At 36.6% G+C, this 21,410-nt stretch overlaps 1 protein-coding gene across 1 annotated transcript in view; it reads left to right on the top strand.

Annotated features, from left to right (window-relative positions):
• The first annotated feature begins 2,008 nt into the window (after nt 1-2,008).
• Nucleotides 2,009-21,410, top strand: part of LOC150085778 (NADH-ubiquinone oxidoreductase subunit 8-like) — an 88,778-nt gene continuing 69,376 nt past the window's right edge. The window contains exon 1 of the mRNA XM_090373481.1: nt 2,009-2,071. Coding sequence (XP_090229607.1) covers nt 2,035-2,071 — 37 coding nt within the window. The 5' untranslated portion in view covers nt 2,009-2,034. The remainder of the gene's footprint in view (nt 2,072-21,410) is intronic.

The following is a 21,410-nucleotide window of genomic DNA, read 5'->3' as shown; positions in this document are numbered from 1 at the left end:
ACTGCTAATAGGGTGGCGTAGAAAGCGATCTTTTTAGAAAAGTTGCTGGGAAGAGAAATTTATCGATGACGAAGAACTCTTAAAACTGTTACCTTTGTCTGGAGAAAATCTCTTACAATAAACGCAAAATGTTGAGGTAAAAGTTCGAAATTCAGTTATTTCAGAAGAATTTGAATTTCTTTACGTCTTCTTAAACCAGTTATCCAAAGACTGATGTATACAAAATACAAGAAATAGAACTGTCGATGTTACCACAAAAAACAGTAAAATGAGACTGATCATCTGAAACAACCTCCTTTTTCAAGAAGGGTTTGGGAAATATTCTTAGAAATGTATTCTGAGAAACTCTTACACAAGCCTTTTGATACATTGTTTCACACATCTGAAAAGTGTGAAACAATGTATCTGTGACATCTGGAAACTATTAAACGGACCTATCCTATTACCCTTCATGCGGCGAAAAGCGGAAAGGTTCTAAAGAGCCCTTAAAGCAACCCGAGATCCTCTCTCTCTATACCTACGGTCACCATTATTGTGAATTTGGAAAGGAGGCAGTAAAACAATCGAGGGAACGTGAGAGAAAAGAAAGGTTAGGATTTTTATGAAAAGAAAGTATGGCAAAGTTAACAGTAATTCAATTCATCCGAACACTGTTATTACTCGGTCATCATTATTTAACCCAAGAACTTGCATTTGGCTCTGTGACTGGGGGTTCCCTTGAATTGGAGGCCCTAGGCAGCTGCCTAGCTGGCCTATGCCTAAGGCCGGGCCTGGGTAGCCCATATTCGCACTCATAATGAATACAAAGGTGAGCAGGGTCGTTAATGACAGTAATGGTAGTGTGCTACTGCAACAGGATCTAGAAAATTTGGGCAGATGGGCTGAGAAGTGGCAACTTAAGGTTAACATTTACAAATAAAAAATACTACATATGGATAGAAGTAACCCCAGAGGAACGTACCAATTGTGTGGTACTACACTTAGGGTGGTAGAAAATGAAAAAGAACTGGGAGTAATTGTACAGTCAGATATGAAGTTTTCTAAGCAATGCAGACGGCCTGCCAGAGAAGGTCATGGGGTTTTGTCAATGATATACAGGAATTTTGCTAGCAGGGAAAAGGAGGTGATTGTCCCTTTGTATAAGGCAATGGTCAAGCCATGCCTTGAGTACTGCGTACAGGTCTGGAGGCTTCATTTTAGGAAGGATATAGATATGCTTGAGCATGTACAGAGAAGGACAACAAGATTGGTGAGGGGGAATGAAGGGATCCTTTTACCAAGAGAGGCTTAATTCTGCAAATTGCAGCGTCTGGAGACTAGGCACCTGTGAGGTGATCTGATTGAGGTGTATAAGGCCTTTAATGGGTTGAGCACGCTGAATTCTGATGGGATTCTTCCACTTGCTCAGAGTACGAACCTGAGGGGGCATAAATTCAAATTGAGGAGAGACAGTTGCAGAATAGATGTGCGGAAATTTGTCTTTAGCCAGCGGCTGGAGCAAACTTCCATCTGTCATTGTGGAAGTTGATACGTTAAATAAATTCAAGGAGAAACTGGACAAACATTTAGAGGGAATGGTTTTTTTTTTTTTTTTTTTTTGGCTGATTCTACATAAACTCATACTCTTACTTTCTTGCATGACATGTTACAATTACTATTCCGTTACGAGTAAACAGTCATTTAGTAGCAGATATATTTCACACATATCGTTTACTATCATTTACTAAACATTCATTTAGTAACAGATATTTTTCAAACATATCGTTTACTGTCCCAACTTTTACTTCATGTTATTTTTTATGTTATCATGTTTAAATCACATTTTATGATTGAAGTGACAAAGTATTAGAACTGACAATTTCTTATTTAACCACTGATGGACACTTGGATAAAACACTTCGTGGACCGTCAAAACAAGGTTATTTCAAAATATTTTAATTTTAGCAAATATGAAAGAAATAATATGCTCGGCTGATATTAGGACAAGTGTTTATAGGTTTGTCACTGACAAACTCTCGACAGAGGTGTGTAAATATGGCGGCTGTTAGAAGTGTCGGTTTTTGTAGATATGGTGAGAATTAATAATTTTTGTAAATACAAACAGGAAATAAATGTCATTAACCTATAAACGCTAGGGTTAATATCAGCCGAGCATATTATTTCTTTCATATTTGCTAAAATTAAAATATTTTGAAATAACCCTGTTTTGATGGTCCACGAAGTGTTTTATCGAAGTGTCCGTCAGTGGTTAAATAAGTCCGACTTTTCATGAGGAATTGATTTATTATTATTATATTTAGCCATATGGTGCAAGAAAGCCTGAAGTTTTTGCTGCAAAAAAAAAAAAAAAAAAAAAATTTTGTGTTATCCTCAGAGAGAGAGAGAGAGAGAGAGAGGAACAAGAGTAAAAGTAGAAGGGAATCGCCAAGAAAGAAGAAGAATGATAATATCCAGCTCAAGACCCTAGGTGCGCCAAGCCCGTACTCGCCATTTGTGAGCACCTAAGTTATTGCAATCTTTGACTTCCTCTCTTTGAAGCACGACTTTCTCAAGTCCAACTTTCCTAACAGCGAGGTAATTTTCCTTGCCAATTCCAATGTTGACAACTACAGCTGGATTCGGTTTCCTAGTCATACAAACCTTGCTGGTCAAGGTGATGAGGCTTTTTCTCAAACACAGATTGTTCATTTATCTAGTAGAATACTAACTTAACCAAACAGCCAACATTCTTGATCTTTTTTTGCAAAAACAACCCTTCCAAGTACACAGTCGACATAGTGGTCCTCTACGCACCTCCGATCACAACTTGATGGTCCCTTCTCCACAACGGAGCCTTTCTCTCATGGCCATTCTCTGCCTCATGTTGTGTGACATTATTAGAAATTATTCTTTAGGGATGAAATCCTTTACATCTCTTGTCATTAGCACATCACAATTATTGCTTCCTCTGCATCTAAAATACTGGGTTTTTCTTTTACTCTCGGCATTACTTTTTTTTTTCTAAACAGCTATTCACTCTGTACAAATCTCAAATCTGCCTACCATGGAATATTATTCCCACATCTAGGTCATTGCTCCCATAACCTCTCTTATCTTCTAGACTCCATTCAACAGAGAATAGTTAGGATAATTAATGACACATCTCTTACAAATTCTCTCCACATATATGAGATAGTCTCATATATGTCGTTTCTACTGCAAACCTTTACTGTAATTACTACAATGGGTACTGGTCTGAATTAGCTTCTATAATTCCCTTTTCTCTTCCAAAACAATCTGAACATATGCCACAACCAGTCAACATCCCTTTACTGTCTGACTTCAAACTCACAAAACCAACTTTTCTTCTTCCTTATTTATACCGTCGACTTCTATATTTTGGAACAATCTCCGCCCTACACATATTTCCTAAGCATTACAAACCACAGAAATTCAATTTTTTGTCAACACATTTTCTTTCGTCTTCTCAACCTTCAACCCAAGCACTGTACCAAGTACTATAGGTTCTAATACCTATCTTGTTTGGGGTTTTCATAAGAAAAAAAAAGTCAGACAGGTCAGACAAGATAGTCCCTTAACAAATCGATGCTATGACTGTAGTATAAATGCATTCCTGTCTATATGCTCGTCTATTACTTCTTTAACCAGTGACTCAGTTATTTTTCCTGGAACAGAAGTCAAGGATACTAGCACACCTTCAGTCCACAGGAACCTCCCTTGAATCCAAGAATTCTCTCATAATTATGAATAAAGGTTAGTTTACCTCTTTTCTGCCTCCCTTAACATAACTGAATAGATCCTATCTATCCCAGGTGTCTTTTCTACATTTAGCTTCAACAATTTATGTTCCATTATCCACCTCAGTTACCTCCCTGTTAGAATCCAATACACTCATGACATCCCCAGCCCCAAAAATTTCCCCATGTGTGAATGAAGATGCAAAATACCTATTCAGTTTGTCAACAACTTGAGCAGGATCATCAACAGTTAAACCATTGACATCAATCAAGTGGACTAATGTAATTCAATCCCTTCCTCCTACTGTTAATATAAGTAAAAAACTCTTTACTACCTTCTTTGCATTCTCTGCCAGAAACTTCTCGTAATCTGCCTTAGCTTTTCTAACCACCTTTGTGACTTGATTACAGACTAGTTTATATTGACGATAGGCTTCTGTATCGTCTGATAATTTATATTCACCCCACAAATTTTGTTTCTCTGCCACGAGTCTCATCAGTTAATCTGACATCCATTTAAATCTAAGCCTTGAACAGCATCTCTACAATTCTGCAAAGTAGAGGAGAAATTGTTGAAGTTAAACATAAGAAAAGCACCTGGGGTGGATGGGATCTATCCAGTTATATTAATGGAGGCGGCAAAGCAACTAAGCAAACCCTTAGCCATAATTATGACAGCGTCCTTGGACTCAGGGGAGGTTCCCACGGACTGGAGATGTGCAAATGTATCCCCAATTCACAAAGGGGGATCGAAGGGTGACACGAGTAATTACAGACCAGTTAGTTTAACTTCTGTTCCGGGTAAAATAATGGAGTCACTTGTTAAAGATGCATTGCAGGATCATCTAGACAAGACTGCAGCAATAATTCAGACAGAGCATGGGTTTGTTAAGGGAAAGTCTTGTCTGACAAATTTGATAGGATATTATGATGTGGTTACAAGGGAACTGGATGCAAAAAAATAATTTTGATATCATATATTTGGATTTCAGGAAAGCTTTTGACACTGTTGCGCATGGAAGACTATTGTACAAATTGGAGCAGAATGGTATTAAGGGTAAGTTGCTACAATGGATAAAAGGATGGTTAAGTGGGAGAAGACAGAGGGTGGTAATCAATGGGTGCTGCTCTTCGTGGACTAATGTTATTAGTGGAGTCCCACAGGGTTCGGTGTTAGGTCCACTGTTGTTTTGTATATTTATCAATGATATTGATGAAGGTATATCAGGCTTAATGTCGAAGTTTGCAGATGATACAAAGGTTGGCAGGGTTGTTAATGGCAGTGTGCTACTGCAGCAGGATTTAGATAATTTGGGCAGATGGGCTAAGAAGTGGCAACTGAAGTTTAACCTTGACAAATGCAAAGTACTGCATTTGGGTAGAAGTAACCCCAGAGAAACGTACCAACTGTGTGGTACTACACTTAAGGTGGTAGAAAATGAAAAAGACCTGGGAGTAATTGTGCAGTCAGATATGAAGTTTTCTGAGCAATGCAGACAGGCTGCCAGGGCAGGTTATGGAGTTTTGTCAATGATATATAGGAATTTTGCTAGCAGGGAAAAGGAGGTGATTATCCCTCTGTATAAGGCAATGGTCAGGCCACGCCTTGAGTACTGCGTACAGATCTGGAGGCCTCATTTTAGGAAGGATGTAGATTTACTTGAGCGTGTACAGAGAAGGGCAACAAGATTGGTGAGGGGAATGAAGGGATCCTCTTACCAAGAGAGGCTTAAGTTCTGCAAATTGCAGTGGCTGGAGACTAGGCACCTGCGCGGTGATCTGATTGAGGTATATAAGGCCTTGAATGGGTTGAGCATGCTGAATTCTGATGGGATCCTTCCACTTGTTCAGATTACGAACCTAAGGGGGCATAAATTCAAATTAAGAAAAGACAGATGTAGAATAGATGTGCGGAAATTTGCCTTTAGCCAGCGGGTGGTTAATTGCTGGAACAAACTTCCATCTGTCGTTGTGGAAGTTGATAGGTTGAATAAATTTAAGGAGGAACTGGACAGGCATTTGGAGGCAATGGTGTGATTTTTTTTTTTTTTTTTTTTTTTGGCTGATGCTGCATAAGCTCATACACTTGCTTTCTTGCATCACATGCCACTACTACTACTACTTCCCTAACACCTTCCCATTTAAAATGTGCCGTTAGTAATATAATAATATTACTTTTCCATTCCAATGGAATAGTAATTGAAATACCATTCCAATACAATAAAATTAGCAAAAAATGAATTTTTTATAATAAGAGAAATCTGACATAATACAAATCTAAATAATGTCCTTTTAAGGAGTGCTGCCAATGAAGGGTTAATAATAAATGCAACAATCACTGACCTGTATCTGTTGTATCATAACTCCTTTTCAATTGAAATTATTGCAAGTTATCCCAATCGATCTTAACTCATTTAGATCAAGTTTTTACATTTTTCCGTCTTCTCCCCCTAATGAAACAAATATTGGTCAAGAAATAAAATACTAAGAGCAACTGATAAGTTTGAGAAAGTTAAATACATAATATTAAATTTTATCACGCAATTTACAAACTTGAAAGATTTTATTTTGTATACAAACAACTGGGCCATATATGTTGGATATGAATACCCTCCGTATTGATCTACAAGTTTCAGTGGGCTGCATAAATTTATAATTATAGGCAAAAATGAGCGACAGCATTTATTCTGTTCTCCAAACAAACACACAAATGTTCCCAGCTTTTGTTATTCAATTAGTTAATTGATAACTTACTAGTGTTTGAACATAACATTCTTATGGTATAGTTTGTCCATGTGTACGTGAAAAGTAAACACTTCTACCAAAATCATGACAGCATAATACATTCCAAAGATGGGATAAGGAAAAATAAGCTAATGAAAATAGTTGTACCTGGTCAAGTTATCAATTTTTAAAAGCGTCATGAAAGTTGTTTTTAATGACTTTCCCCCTTCTTATTGAGATGAATTAGATTGGTTGGGGTTTGCAAGTCGAATGAACTCATACTGTACACTGAAGCGTGGCAGCAAAATTTTCACAAACCATTTGGGCAAACCAGCTCCACTACAACCCAAAGAGAATAATAATAGTAAATTGTTCTTTTAATAGGAGAGATAATATTTCCTCTACAAAGTGTACAGCCTCATACAGAATATTACGCACAACTGAGAACTACCAGTTACCCTGTTATGTACTTTTAATGCTAAACCAACCGGCATAGCAACCATCATAGCGATAAGAAAATAAACAAATAAAAAAACAAACTTGCCTTGTGTCGGGTAAAATAATTTTGTGTTTTTCAGTTTCTATTCCTTCACATTAGAAATTTATCCTAAACATCACTGAAGTGACCATATTCGGGATTTAATTCATTTATGGTAAAACTTGCTGTGTCACTTGCTCGTTTGAAAAGAATCTGTTCTAATCCCATCGGTGATGCGAAGACTAGGTTGTTGTTTGTTTGTTATTTGGTTTTTAGGAGCATTAGCAGCTAAGGCCATATTGCTCTGGGATATGCAGTGGTCATTCCCTGACCTTTCTGCATCCTCCGTGTTTGGTGGTCACGGGCTCGAACCCCGGTCTAATCAAGAAGCGTGTGCTACGAACTGCTGCTTCTGCCCACCTGGCTACGGAGGTGCCTCAAAGACTATGGATACCAGACGTCCTGCAAAAGGATGTCATTCCAGATTTACATTTTGAACTTGTTCTTACCTTGCTGAACCTGTTTTTGGATAAGTTTACTGTGGTTATTTAATTGAAGACCTTTACCCTTTGTGGACTACTTTAGGCAGCACTGGACAAAGATATGGTTGCCACTTATTTTTTTATTTTTTTTCCTTTATGCTATTTTCTTATTTTTTTTGTTTTCTCCTGTCCAGGCTCCTTTGTGAAAGGGAATGATTGTGAGCATACTGGTGGGATTCTTTTGAATGATTCCAAACTCGCTTTGGACATTCACAGCATGATAATCGAGGTTAGCCACGGTATGTTCTCTCATATTCTGTTGTTGTGGCCCATCCTTCTTGTGGAGTAGACAGACACTTGGAAGACTTTCCAGGTGATCGCCATCCCTGTGGCAGAGTGGCCAGAAACAACCCAACAACACATATACTACACAAACTCAACAGAACATACACTTCTGGCCTTATACAGAGTTTTGTATTCATCATGGTGTACCTTGGTGGAGTTGAATCGACATACTTGTGATGCCCTACATAAGATATTGTACAGGTCTACATGCAGAAGGATGACAAGCTCTCCCTTTTCCTCTGTCCTCCAAGCATTGTTAATTATTTTGATTTTGTCCAGGTTTTCACTCCCTCTAAACTATTCATAAAATTCTTTTATGGCACAGCTGTATAAATGAAGATATTGGTATTCACAGTACTGTGTGGTGTGAAATAGATATATGATATTTCCTGGTGTGATTTGTTAGTTGAAAGAATATTCTTTCTGTTTGTATTACTGCAATGAGTAGTACTGTGATTGTAATTCTGGTGTTGTCATACTAAGTTGATTTTCTAAATTAATCTAATGTTTATATATGTATATGCTAACTTCAGTTTAAAAGTTATTCTTGATCTTTGACTAGAATAAAAATGCATTTATTAATATAAAGTGGCAATTTTCTGTATTGAAGCAAAGCAGTCTTGTTTCTGTGAAGGGTAAAGGATGAAGGATCCTGTGAAGGATGAAGTGTTAGATTTGTGAATTACAAATAAGGTTAGAAATAAGGTTGTTAAGAAATTCTCAGTTAGAAATAAGGTTGTTACTTCTCAGTTAGAAATAAATGAGTTCTATCCATAAATTAATACGGACTAGTGTCTTCATCTATAAAAGTAACATTATATTTTGCATCATACACAGTCCACATGTTATTGTGGACCAGTGCCATAGCCAGGATTTTTTGTCAGCAGGTACATTCACAAAAAAAGGCACCAATTACCTAATGCTAAAAAGCACCACAATACCAGATTTTAGCATCAGGTGGGTACAATGTACCTGCTGACCCAACCCTGGCTACACCACTGGTGTGGACTGTGCATATGGTGTAAAATATTAAGACAAGTCAAAGAGTAGTGTCATACTGTATAATATGTACAAGGGCACAATATTAGTATCTAGGCCCTAATATATATATACAAATTTGTATATATATAAGGACACTTGGTATTCAGTGACTGCAGCACTTAAGAATTAACCACAAAGCAAGTGTTAACTTAAGAATTAACCACAAAGTAGTACTTTGGCTTTTCAAACAGCTTGGTTTTCAAATCAGTGTACGGTGGCAGAATTTTAACAAAACCATTTAAGGACTCAAAAATGCAGATTATTGATGATATTCAGTTATTTGAAGAGCTCTGTAATCTTGAATCATTTATAAACAATAAACAGACTTTGTTAGATTAATTCCTATATCAACATTGCAGTGATTTTTTTAAGTGTTGTAAAAATGCAGACTTTTTTTTTTTTTTTTGTTTTGAGTTATTGAAAATTGCTGAAATTTCCTTCAGCATTCTTGAATATGATGCTTAGGGAGATGTAAGAAAGATGCCAGTTGACATCGAAATCCATTAAGGTTATCATAACTTAGCATGACATGAAAGACTTGAGAATGAAAATTTGTTGTACTGAAGAAGGTAAAATTCAGTATACACTTTATGATAATATACTTAATCACTGCTAGTGGTTCCAGGGCCATCATATTTGTGATAGCCCAGAAATCATTAGCATTGAGCAACATCCCCCAGGGAGCATTATTCAGATCACTGACAATGATCAAAATGTGAATATTCCTGCTTCTTGAATTCTCCACGACACATTCATAAAAAACAGTTTTCAAGTTGATTCAGAAAATTTACCCTACATGATGAATTGCCAGTTCATGAAATGCCCCCTCCATAACAAGGCATTCAGACGTACTTTTCCATTCCATTCCAGGTGCATGCAGAGAATCTTATCATACTGCTATCATGCAGTCTGTTACCCCATTCTTGTTTTACTTTTCTATTAAGTATTTCATACCACACAGATTCTATTCTATGGTTTCCTAAAATTCTTCTGATTTAGGTTATGATCTTATGACATTCAGGCAGCTTTTAATCAGAAGCATAACCCTGCCCTATTCCTATAGACATCATACATTCAAAAATGAAAATCAACCAATAAGGGTGACATTCAAAAGGAAGATAGATGTTAGAACTTATTTATAAAATGAACATTAAAATAAAAATTATTTAAAGCTATACATTAGCATTAGTAGAGGCTTATGATGCAAGAAAGCAAGCTTATATAACATCAGCCAAAAAAAAAAAAAAAAACACTTCACCCATCCATTATACCAAATGTTTGTCTAGTAGTTCTGCCTTGAATTTATTTAAGCTGTCAACTTCTACAATGACAGATGGAAGTTTGTTCCCAGCAGTCAACCACCTGCTGTCTAAAGGCAAATTTCTGCACATCTATTCTACAACTCTTTCCTCAGTTTGAATTTATGTCCCCTCAGGTGAGTAATCTGAGCAAGAGGAAGAATCTCATCATTGACAAGACACCATTAGCTACTCTTGCAGACCATCTGCACTGCTCAGAATACTTCATATCTGATTGCACAATTACCCCCAGGTCCTTTTCATTCTATACCACCCTGAGTGTAGTACCACACAGTTGATATGTTACTCTTCAGTAACTGCTACCCATATGTTACCCTTTGTGAATTGGGGTCACATTTGCACAAATCCAGCCCATGGTTATCTCCCCTGAGTCCAAGGAAGGTCTCATAATTATGGCTAAAGGTTTTCTTTGCTGCTTCCTTTAATATAACTGGATAGATGCCATCCACTCCAGGTACCTATCTTATGTTTATTTTCAACAATTTCTGCTTCACTTTGCTCTCAGTTATTACAAAATCATTTAGCTCACTGCCATAGTTTAATACATCTCTGGCATTCCCCTCCCTGAATAACTCGTGTAAATGTTGATGCAAAATACTCATTCAGTTTGTTAGCTACCTGAGCAGGATCATCAATAATTGAACCATCGATATCAAGTGGACCGATCTGTTTCATCCCCTTCCTTCTAGAATTTACATAAGTAAAGAACTCTTTGCTGTTTTTCTCTGCATCTTTTGCCAAAGATTTCTCATAATTTGCCTCTGCCTGCCTATCCTCCTTTGTGATTTGATTACAGACCAGCTTATATCTACAATAGACTTCTGTGTTACCTGTTAATTTATATGAATCCCATGCATTTTTCTTTTCTGCCACATGTCTCATTAGTTCATCTGATAACCATTTAGGCCTAAACCTTGAACAGTATTTCTTAGTTGGTATGAAAAGCCTAGTAGCTTCCAAGATTAATTCTTTGAATGCTTCCCATTTAAAATTTGCTGTTGGTAACGTCATCAGTTGGTCCCACTGTATAGAATTTAAAAACTGTGTCAGACCACCGTAGTCACCTTTACGAAAGCAAAAACCCTTCCCTTTACTCCTGATGGGAGCTACCTCTTGACCCCTCCTCCCTTTCTATCCTTTCTGTACACACGTGTACTTCCCAAATTCCAATTCTGCATTCCTTATATCTTGTGTGATACCACGTCTGTAATATCCCATCAATATCTGCCTTTGATGTTTAAACCAACACTTCAAATTCATTAAATTTATTTACTAAACTCCTAGAATTGGTGGTCACACAAGTATACATGCACCTGTTTTTATTCTTAACTACCCTAACACAGCCCATGTATTTGCTTGTTCCTTGATGACTCCTAGCAGTCTCTGAAATCCCCTGCACCTTGTTTTCCAGGCTTCTGCTAATTCCAATAGAAGCAGTGCAAGGATCCCTTTCACCTCTGCTAGTTGCTACTGTTAATCTGTTCTTGTATCCACCCAGGTTAGCAGTTTTCTAACTCACTATATTTAACTTCTTATAAGAAGTATATTTTACTTCATATAAGAAGTAAAACATATATATGTTTTACTTCATATAAGTTTTATTATATTAAATAATTTTTACAATCATATTGAACATTTTACACACTATTTTCCTAAACACTTCCTAGTTCATTTCACAAATATATGTGGTCTCAATTCTAATCTCAGTGATGTCCATTTCCACTTGCAATCTGCCAAACCCATGTACTTTTTTTCTGACAGAATCTCAATTATCAGTTGATTCAACTACTGCTCATCTCAGTTGCCCAAATTATTCGCTATATGATTCCTTTCACCTCAAAGGTGGTACTTTTACACACACATTTACACTTTATTACAAAGGTTTATTACCAATTAAATTATATGTAAAAATCGGAAGAATATTATCCACAGGTTAGCAAAATAAAAATAAATTTATACTTACGTACATAGATTAATTAATATACATATTAATTAAACATAACACTTTGTAATATGATTATAATTTAAAATAGTCGCTTATTTTAGATTGCTTTAAATTATCACTTCTTCTTCAAGAGGAGTGTTTCCATTTACAATGGGTTTCCTCAGCCTACAAGTTATTTTTTGGTAGGAATTTTTTCCCGCCATAAAGTGCGGTTCAAGGTGTCTTGGTCGGTTAAGCCTCGGGTTGTGATGCACTCCCATACTCCATCCATCCATGTCCTCCTAGGTCTTCTTCTTCTCCTTCCAGGAGGTATCCATTCCAGGATAGCCTTTGGATATCTGGTTTCTTGCATCCGTTTTACATGTCCATACCATGTTAAACGCTTTTCTTTGATAGTATCAATAATATTCTTTTTCACTTCCATTTTCTCTCTTATGTCTTCATTCTGTTTTCTGTCTTTTCTAGAAGTTCTTGCTGAGCGTCTCCAAAAATCCATTTCTGTGGTGAGCAGTTTGTTTTCCACTTGCCTATTCAATGTCCAGGCTTCCACTCCATACAATAGAACAGTGGTCTCAAACTCAAATTGCATGCGGGCCGAATACACGATCTGAAAGCAGCTGACGGGCCGGGATTTTTTTTTAACAAAATGGGAGTGAATATAAGCACCGTATTTACAACAAATACATAATTGAAATGTATTTGCGGGCCGTGTAAAATTGCTTTGGGAGGTGCCAGTTTGAGACCACTGCAATAGAAGACTTTGTACAATCATTTGAAATATAAGTTCCTTTGTTTTATTTAGGATATTTTTGCTCCACAGAACAGAATTTAACATGCCGATAGCCTTTCTGCCATCTGCAATTCTCTTATTGATCTCTGCTTGGGGCGATCCATCACTTTGTAAGATTGATTCCAAATATTTGAATTTATCGACTTGTTTGATTTTAAAACCTTCAATATTTAGAATGTGTCGTGATCCTGAAGACAACGTTTCAGTCTTGCTAAAATTGATTTTTAGACCCCATTGTTTATATTCCTCAAACAGTTGATGACATGCATAGTCTGCATCTTCTAAGTCTTGTACTATCACCACCTGATCGTCTGCAAAAGTTAATTGTGAATATAGGTGTTCTTATTAATCAGCAATCTCATTTTATTGCAGTTTTTTGACCAGGATCTTAGGCAGATGTTGATATAAATTTTGAAAAGTGTTGGTGACATGCAACAGTCTTGTAATAAGCCTTTTGAAGTGTGGAATTCAGGTGACAAAGCTGATCCCACTTTAATTCTGCATCTGTTATTCCTGTAAATTGCCTTAATAATGTTAATCAGTTGTCCATCAATATTTGCCTCTTTCAGTGCTTCCCATAAGAGTTTTCTTGGAACATTGTCATATGGCTTTTCAAGGTCAATGAAAATCATGAAGATTTCTTTTCCTTACGATTGGCATTTTTCAAGAATTTGTCGTACTGTTGAGATATGGTCTATACATGACCTCCTGGCTGAAAAACCACTTTGTTCTTCTGACACCTCGATTCAGGCTTCTAAATGGTTCCTGCTCCATTTTCCAAGAATCTTTAACAGCGGTTTCAGGACGCATATTCCTCTGTAATTTGAACAGTTTTTCTGATCGCCCTTCTTATAAATTGATGTAATATATATCCCGTTGTCATTTCTTTCGGTATTTCTTCTTCTCTCAGTATACCATTTAACAGTTTTTGTATCAGAACAGTCACTCCTCTTCCTCCATATTTCAGAAGTTCCATATAAACTCCTCCGGGTCCAGGTGATTTGCCATTCCTTCCTTCCTTCCTTCCTTCCTTCCTTTAGCAAGAGTTCCACTTCCCTAACAGAAACTTTTAAGCCCAAGTCTTCTACACCAAAATCCTCCACCGTCTTGAACTCTTCCTCGTCTTCTTTTAAAAGTCCTTTATAGTACTTCATCCAGTCTTTCAAAGGTATTAATTACAAACCAGCATTGTGTTTATTCTGTTTTCTCAAGTCTTTAAGGACCTTCCATGATTCTGCTGATCGCTTGAAGCTCAATGCCCAATTCGCTATTAATAGTCACGCATTTCCTTTCCCATTCTTCATTTTTTGCTTCTACTACCAACCGATTGGCTATTTTCTTCTTTTCAACATAAATGTTCCTATATGCATCATTCCTATCACTCAGCCATTTTTGATATGCAAGTTTCTTTTCCTCTACAGCAGCTCTTAACTTTCTCTGTATTCCAGGTCTTTTTTGTTCCGTTGCTCTTCTTTTTGCCTAGGATTTCATGGGCTATTTTTTTACAATATTTTTTAAATATTCGTATATTTCTTCAGTATTACCTTTTATCTCTATGTTAATTGCAGCATCCAGTCTCTGGGTGAAGTTGTTTCTAATGCTGTCGTCCTAAAGTAGTTCAATGTTAAATTGATCCACTTATAGCATTTCTCCTTCCCTGCATTATTGCTTGTCCAAGCTTATTTTCTTAATCCAGTTCCACCTCAGTGTTGTTTTAACAAAAAAATGGTCAGATCCACATTTGGCTCCTCTATAAACTCTGATATCTTTCAATACATATGTCCATGAATGTTTTGAAATAATGTAATCTATAACTGATCTAATTTGTTTTGTCTCCTGTGACCAAGTATATTTATGGATATCCTTGTGTTGGAAAAATGTGTTGTTTATTCTCAAGTCAAACTGTTCACAAAGATTGAATAGTCTATCTCCGTTGTCGTTCCTCTATTTCTCTCCAAATCTTCCAATAACTTTGCTATTTTGTTCAGTTCCTACTCTTGCATTGAAATCTCCTATTAAAAATAACTCTTTGATTTTTTCTATTAGTTCTCTCAGAACCTCCCAAAATTCATCCTTCAAGATATCAGCCATTAGTTGGGGCATATATTCCCAAAATACATATTTCTCTCCCATACATTGTCAATTCCAATGAGATCATTCTTTCATTAATAAATTGCCAGTTTTTGATGTTATATCTCAATTTCTTTTTAACAGCAATAGAAGCTCCTGCTCTTGCTCTTTCACTCTTATCGACTCCACTCCAAAAATGGTAGTATTCTCCCATTATTTCCTCTCCACATCCCCTTTTCTTTGTCTCTGATAACACATCACTACAAAGTCTATAGATTTTTCAATATTGTATAACAGTCTATATTCATGATCACTTGCACCAGTTTCTTCCAACACTCCTCAGGACGGCTATAACTTCACGGGTTTGCCGTTTTGTAACTGGAATTCATTCAGGTTCATCTTCATTTTCCTCCTCCTCCTTGGCAAAATTATCAGTAACAGACTGGGCAATTTCTTCATCTGGTAAAGCTGTAGTAACTTGTAGATCATTATCTATGTCTACCCAATCATTAAACTCCTGTTCACCCATGTCTTCAGGCTTTTCAACGTGATCAGTATCATGACTTAGTTGCCCATCATGAATAATTAATCCACATTTTTTGAAACAGTTGCTAATGCAGGTTTCGGAAACTTCATTCCAGGCACTCATTGTCATATCAAGTGCACCTATAACAGTTATATGCTTTGCGATATTGGATGATGTTCCCAAACCTTCATCTATAGATTGGATGATTCATCACTTCATATCCAATCTATAAAAGGTCTTAAAGGTTTTTATTATTCCCTGGTCAAGAGGTTGAATCAGTGATGTGGTATTTGAAGATAGAAAAACTAATTCAATGTTTTTGAAAGTCAACTTTGGATGAGCTGGACAGTTGTCCAAAAACAATGTAATTTTTTTGTGTTTCTTATCCAATTTCAAATCCCATTTACGAAGATAATCTTCAAATAAAGAAGCTGTCATCCAAGCATTGGTATTATTGGCATATTCAATAGGTAGCTGTTTTACTCCTTTAAAACATCTAGGCGATTTACTCTTGCCTGTAACTAACGGCTTCATCTTGATTGTTCCCGTCATGTTGCATGTTAAAAGAACTGCAATCCTGTCCTTGATCTTCTTATCTCCAGACGCAGAGGAATTTTTAAAAACCATGCAGTGGTCTGGGGTAGCCCTGTAGTACCACCCTGTTTCATCTCTATTAAAGCCAGGTGGGTAAAAGTGCCTGCCTGGCAACCCAAAGGTTGCGGGTTCAAATCCCGCCTTGGACTTGAATCAGAGTAAAATGCAAAAACTTTGGGAGGTGCATTATGGCCACAGAAGCCGATGCGCCAGCAACTAACAAAAAAAAAAAAAAAAAAAATCTGTGTTAAAAATGTCTTCAGGATTATAAGTGGCGAACTATAAACATAGTTTGCCAAGAAGTTTTTAATCAGGTGTCAGCTGCAGAACCATTGGAATCCTGTTTTACTCTGTGAAGTTTTTTGTAAACAATATCATGCCTCTCCTTCCATCTTGTCAGCCATCTGTCCGTTGCCTTAAACTCTGTGTAGTTTTTCAGCAAAATCATTAGTTTTTTTAGATTCTTATAACCAAACGAGCAGAGCTTTATCTATTGTTTGGCATTTCCCTTCACGCTTCCTTTTTCTGGTTTCACTAATCACATTAGTGTTTAATGTGTGATGTGATTTTAACAATTTTGATAAAGATGACTGAGGCACTTCTAATTTTACTGCTGCTTCCCTTTGAGACATATTGCCTAAGTTAAATTTATCATATATTTCTATAATTTATAACTTGTCTTTTACACTCAAATTCACTCTCTTTCTGTTCACTAACAATTTTCTTTTTTTTTTTTTTTTTTTTTGGTAGTAAAATTTAAAACAGTAAAAAAGATAAGCGTCAGTCAATAACAAAGCACACGGCACACACAAATTGGAACTAATATGACACACACAAGTTAGACGAAGTTTAGATATAGAAATAAAGAGTAGATTTCAGCAAAGGGAAAACATATTTCACCATAATAATGTGAAAACACAGAATTCCAGCTATGGTATTATCGTAAATGAATAAGATCGAGTTCACTACCCATTTATTGCACTAACAGAAAAGCCCAATAAACCGGAAACTGCAAATTGTTTTTTATTGTTTTATGGTTATGACCTCCAGAAATGTGCTTTAGAAAAATATCACAGAGGCATTCAAAATTGATTCTTATAACCGAAAATGTGATTTTAGTAAACGATGAAAGTGTAGTGCATTTTATTGATTTGGATCAGTTCTTCGAAATTTGATTCTGAGTGGCTGATTCTAATAACCAGTGATCACTATAACCGGCGCTTTCTGTATATATTTGTGTATATAACAGGCTCATGCTAACTTCAATTTAATACACCAACCCTATGTGGTCTCGATTGCTCTAATATTTTCTCCCATATGATCTTTAAACCTGTTTTCTGTCCCCACAATTCCACTTGTACTCTTGATAGGTACAGTGTCTTTTACGTTTGACACGACTGTGTGCTTGTCTCTGTCCCACTAGCTGCACTTATAGCATGTTTGACAAGTACATAATATTCTAGAGATCTATTCTCTTAAGCCCAGATAGTAGGGAATGTATGCAGTAGCAGCAGGTGAGAAAGCCTCTCTTTGCCCATGTTCACCTTCTCAAGTATGTTTTCCCAAAATCTTCTGGGTTAGCTGCATTTTTGGAATTCCATTGTGACATGTCTAATCTCATTCAATGTATTCTCAGAGGTGCTGCAGTGGGACCCAGCCCTATCTAATAGGACTCTAATTGCACTATTTTTATGATTGTTGGCTTGTGCCATGCTGTAATATGTATATTGTCCCCAGCACATAGGTTTCCTATACACTCATTTTTACTCAAGGCAGTAGTTCCCAAACTGTGCTCCGTGGATCCCAAGAGATCTGCAAACAGTTCCCAGGGGACCCGTGGATATATTTCTATAATGGCTGCTTTGAATTTTACTTATTTTTTAATTAAAGGAATAATATTTTGTTAAAAATAATCACAAAACTTCTTTAATTGTCAATACGTTTATTTTGCATGACCATTGGAATATCTAGTTTAGAAACCTCCTTTACCCAAGAAGCGAGTGAATCAGTTTAATTAAGGTGAAATCATGCGATGCATTGTTACGTTTGCTACTGATGTGTATTTGTAGCTATCTTATTGCAAAGTATGTTACATGTGGTCGCAGAAAGAGAAATGTGCACGTTAAATTAAAAAAACTTGCATTGTTGCACCTACTACAGATTTTAGTGATGTCTAGATGTGACATCCACCACCACGAATCACCATTTCAGTTTAGTTGTAGTTCATATAGCATTAATATAATTATAAGGGAAGTGAAGTAATTATTTTTATTATTGTCAGCAAAATAACATGCAGTAACATTAATGTTAATTTGTTTTGTTTTTTTTATTTATCATGGATTAGTGGCTAAAAAGAGGTAGTTTAAGTAAACAATAAAGTACTACTACAGTAAGTACAGATGTAACCAACATTGTAGTGAATCTTGATGTTTTACATTGCCATCCAGTATCAGCAGTTGTAAAACTTCAGAAAATAGTAAAAAATAGAAGTACAATGATTCCTATTTGTACTTGGGTTTACTTATACAGGTGATGAACTTGACCCTGATGCCCTTGCAACTTGTGCAACAAAGCGTTATCAAACAGTTCTATGTTACCTGCCAAACTTCATAGATATTGTGATACTACCCCCGGGGCTCACATCTGGTGAGTATGGGCTTGGCACACCCAGGATCCTGAGCTGGATATCATCATTCTTCTCTTTCTTGGTGATTCCCTTCTACTTCTGACTCTTGTTTTCTTTGTTCTCTCTCTCTCTCGCAAGAAAGCCTTGGGCTTTCTTCCGCCGTATGACTAATAATAATAATAATCACATATTACTAATCACCCTGAATATAAGCACAAAGACAGTTTTTTCAAGCATAAGTTTAAGGCATTCACAAACTTAAGCAGTCAAACCTTATGGTGAAAAGTTCAAAAACTAATAATGAAAATGTACCGAGGCCTCCTACAGGATAAGTTACTGTATTGCACTTGCAGGCGAAGCCCATACAATAACAGAAACCATAATTAAGCCATGTGTGGTGGAAATGGCAACTTTTGTGCTTGGTGAACAGTTCAAAAAGAAGCTTTAAACAGTTCAGTTATCCAATAATACTGTTAAACCTTGCATTCAAGATCTGTCAGCAAATATAGAAAAAAAATTGATTTCACAACTCAAATCCAGCTTTTCTTTTTCGTTGATACTTGATGAATCAACAGACATCTCAAGGCTAGCACTATTACTTGTACTTGTACGTTATTTGTTCCAAAACAGAATCGAGCAAGATTTACTGCTCTGTAAATCTCTTGAAAGTTGCACGTCTGGAGAAGAAATGTTTAATGTCATAAATAGTTACATGATAGAACATGAAATCAGTTGGGAAAAATGTGTTGAGGTGTGCACTGATGGGGCCAGAACAATGACAGGAAAAATGCAGGAGTGGTGGCACTTATCCAAAAGTTGGCACAGTCTTGTTTGAGTGATCAACTGTGTGCTCCATCAACAAGTGGTTGTCGCCAAAATGATGGAAAGAGACCTAAAAACTCTGCTCAATGATGCTGTAAAGATAGTTAACCACATTAAATCTAGGCCACTTAATATCAGAGTGTTTAAGTTACTTTGTGAAAAAATGGGCAGTAGACACAGTGCTGCTGCTTCATACAAAAATAAGGTGGCTTTCTAGGGTAAAAGTTTGTGGAAATTTATCGTTTTTTTATTGATCACCCATTTTATCTTTCTCATCATTTTGTAAATACGTCTTGGCTGCAGAAACTGGCATACTTAGCAGACATTTTTAAAAGAATTAATGAACTAAATATCTCATGTTAATGAAAGAGCATATTGATATTCACAAGGGACAGAATTGTATCTTTTCAATGTAAACTTGAATTTTGGAAGGGGTATGTAGAAAAAAGCAGTATGACCATTTTCAAACTCTGAATGACTTTTTGATAGAGACAGAATCTATCCTGGAAGAAACTGTTTATGGTAGCATCCTCCAGTATTTAAATGGTTTGCAACAGGCATTTCAGAAAGACATTCCGTCTTCTACCGATGATGCTACCTGGGTCTGAAATCCAATTTGTGTTTCAGAGAAACCGGATGGAATGCCTGTGCAAAATTACGAGTGTTTGATAGATATTACATCTGATAGTAGCTTGAAACAGAAATTCAGTGAGCTTCCTCTGGTTGAATTCTGGTGCAGTCTTCAAAAATATCTGCAAGTGTCTAAATTGCAGTGCTCGGCCTTCTTCTGTTTCCCATAACTTATCTGTGCAAATCTGGATTTTCAAGGTATGCAGCAACAAAATCTAAATTTTGTTACACGGTATGCAGCAACAAAATCTAAATTTTGTTACAAGGTATGCAGCAACAAAATCTAAATTTTGTTACAGACTGGATGTCGCACCTGACATGAGAATTCAGTTGTCTACAGTCGCTCCCAACTTTAAAGGACTTTGTAAGACGAAGAAACCACCAGTCTTCACACTAGTAGCCTATGAATGTATACTCATAGGCTACTAGTGTGAAGAACGGTGCTTTCAAGAAGTCCTTTCCCTTAATGTGTCACACTTTGAACTAAAGCCGGTAGTGGAGGAAAGGGACTTGGGTATTGACAGGTTCTTGTTGGGTTATTTTTTGTGTCAGTCTGAAAAGGGTAGATTGTAAACATATAATAAACAGTTCCGAGATATAAATTTTTAATTTTGGATACCTATCATCCGGACACCCTATATTTATGTGAGCATATTGTGTAGGATCTGTGGTTGTTTTTTGAAGCCAGAAGGGGTCTGTGAGAAAAAAGTTTGGGGAATACTGCTTTAGGACCATCCGTACGAACCAATATATCAATGAAAGGGAGGGTACCATCTATTTCTGCCTCCGAGGTAAACTGAACAAAAGGTTAAAAACCATTGAGGAAGTTGAGAATAGCATCCTCTCCCCTCCTTATAATGGTGAACATATCACCGACATAGCATTTTCATGCATGTGTGGAAGACCCATTAAAAATTATAAACTCCAGCCCCTCCATGGCTAAATTGGCCAAATAGCACTAATTGGATAGCCCATAGCTGCACTGTGAACCTGCTTATACATAGTACCTTAATATAACATGGTAATGCTAGAAAGGCATAATTCAGCACCACTATAAATATATCCATACTTAAGGAAGTCTTTTCCTTTAATGCAGCATTTCTCAAACTTTTTTAGTTTGTTTGTTTGTTTGTTATTTGGTTTTTTAGGAGCATTAGCAACTAAGGCCATATTGCTCCTGGGATATGCAGTGGTCATACCCTGACCTTTCCGTATCCTCCGTATTTGGTGGTCACGGGCTCGAACTCTGGTCTAATCAAGAAGCATGTGCTACGCACTGCT

Source organism: Mastigoproctus giganteus, chromosome 5, assembly GCF_048544385.1.
Source record: "Mastigoproctus giganteus isolate SK-2022 chromosome 5, ASM4854438v1, whole genome shotgun sequence".
NCBI lineage: Eukaryota > Metazoa > Arthropoda > Arachnida > Uropygi > Thelyphonidae > Mastigoproctus > Mastigoproctus giganteus.
This window is presented reverse-complemented; position numbering and strand designations above follow the sequence as displayed.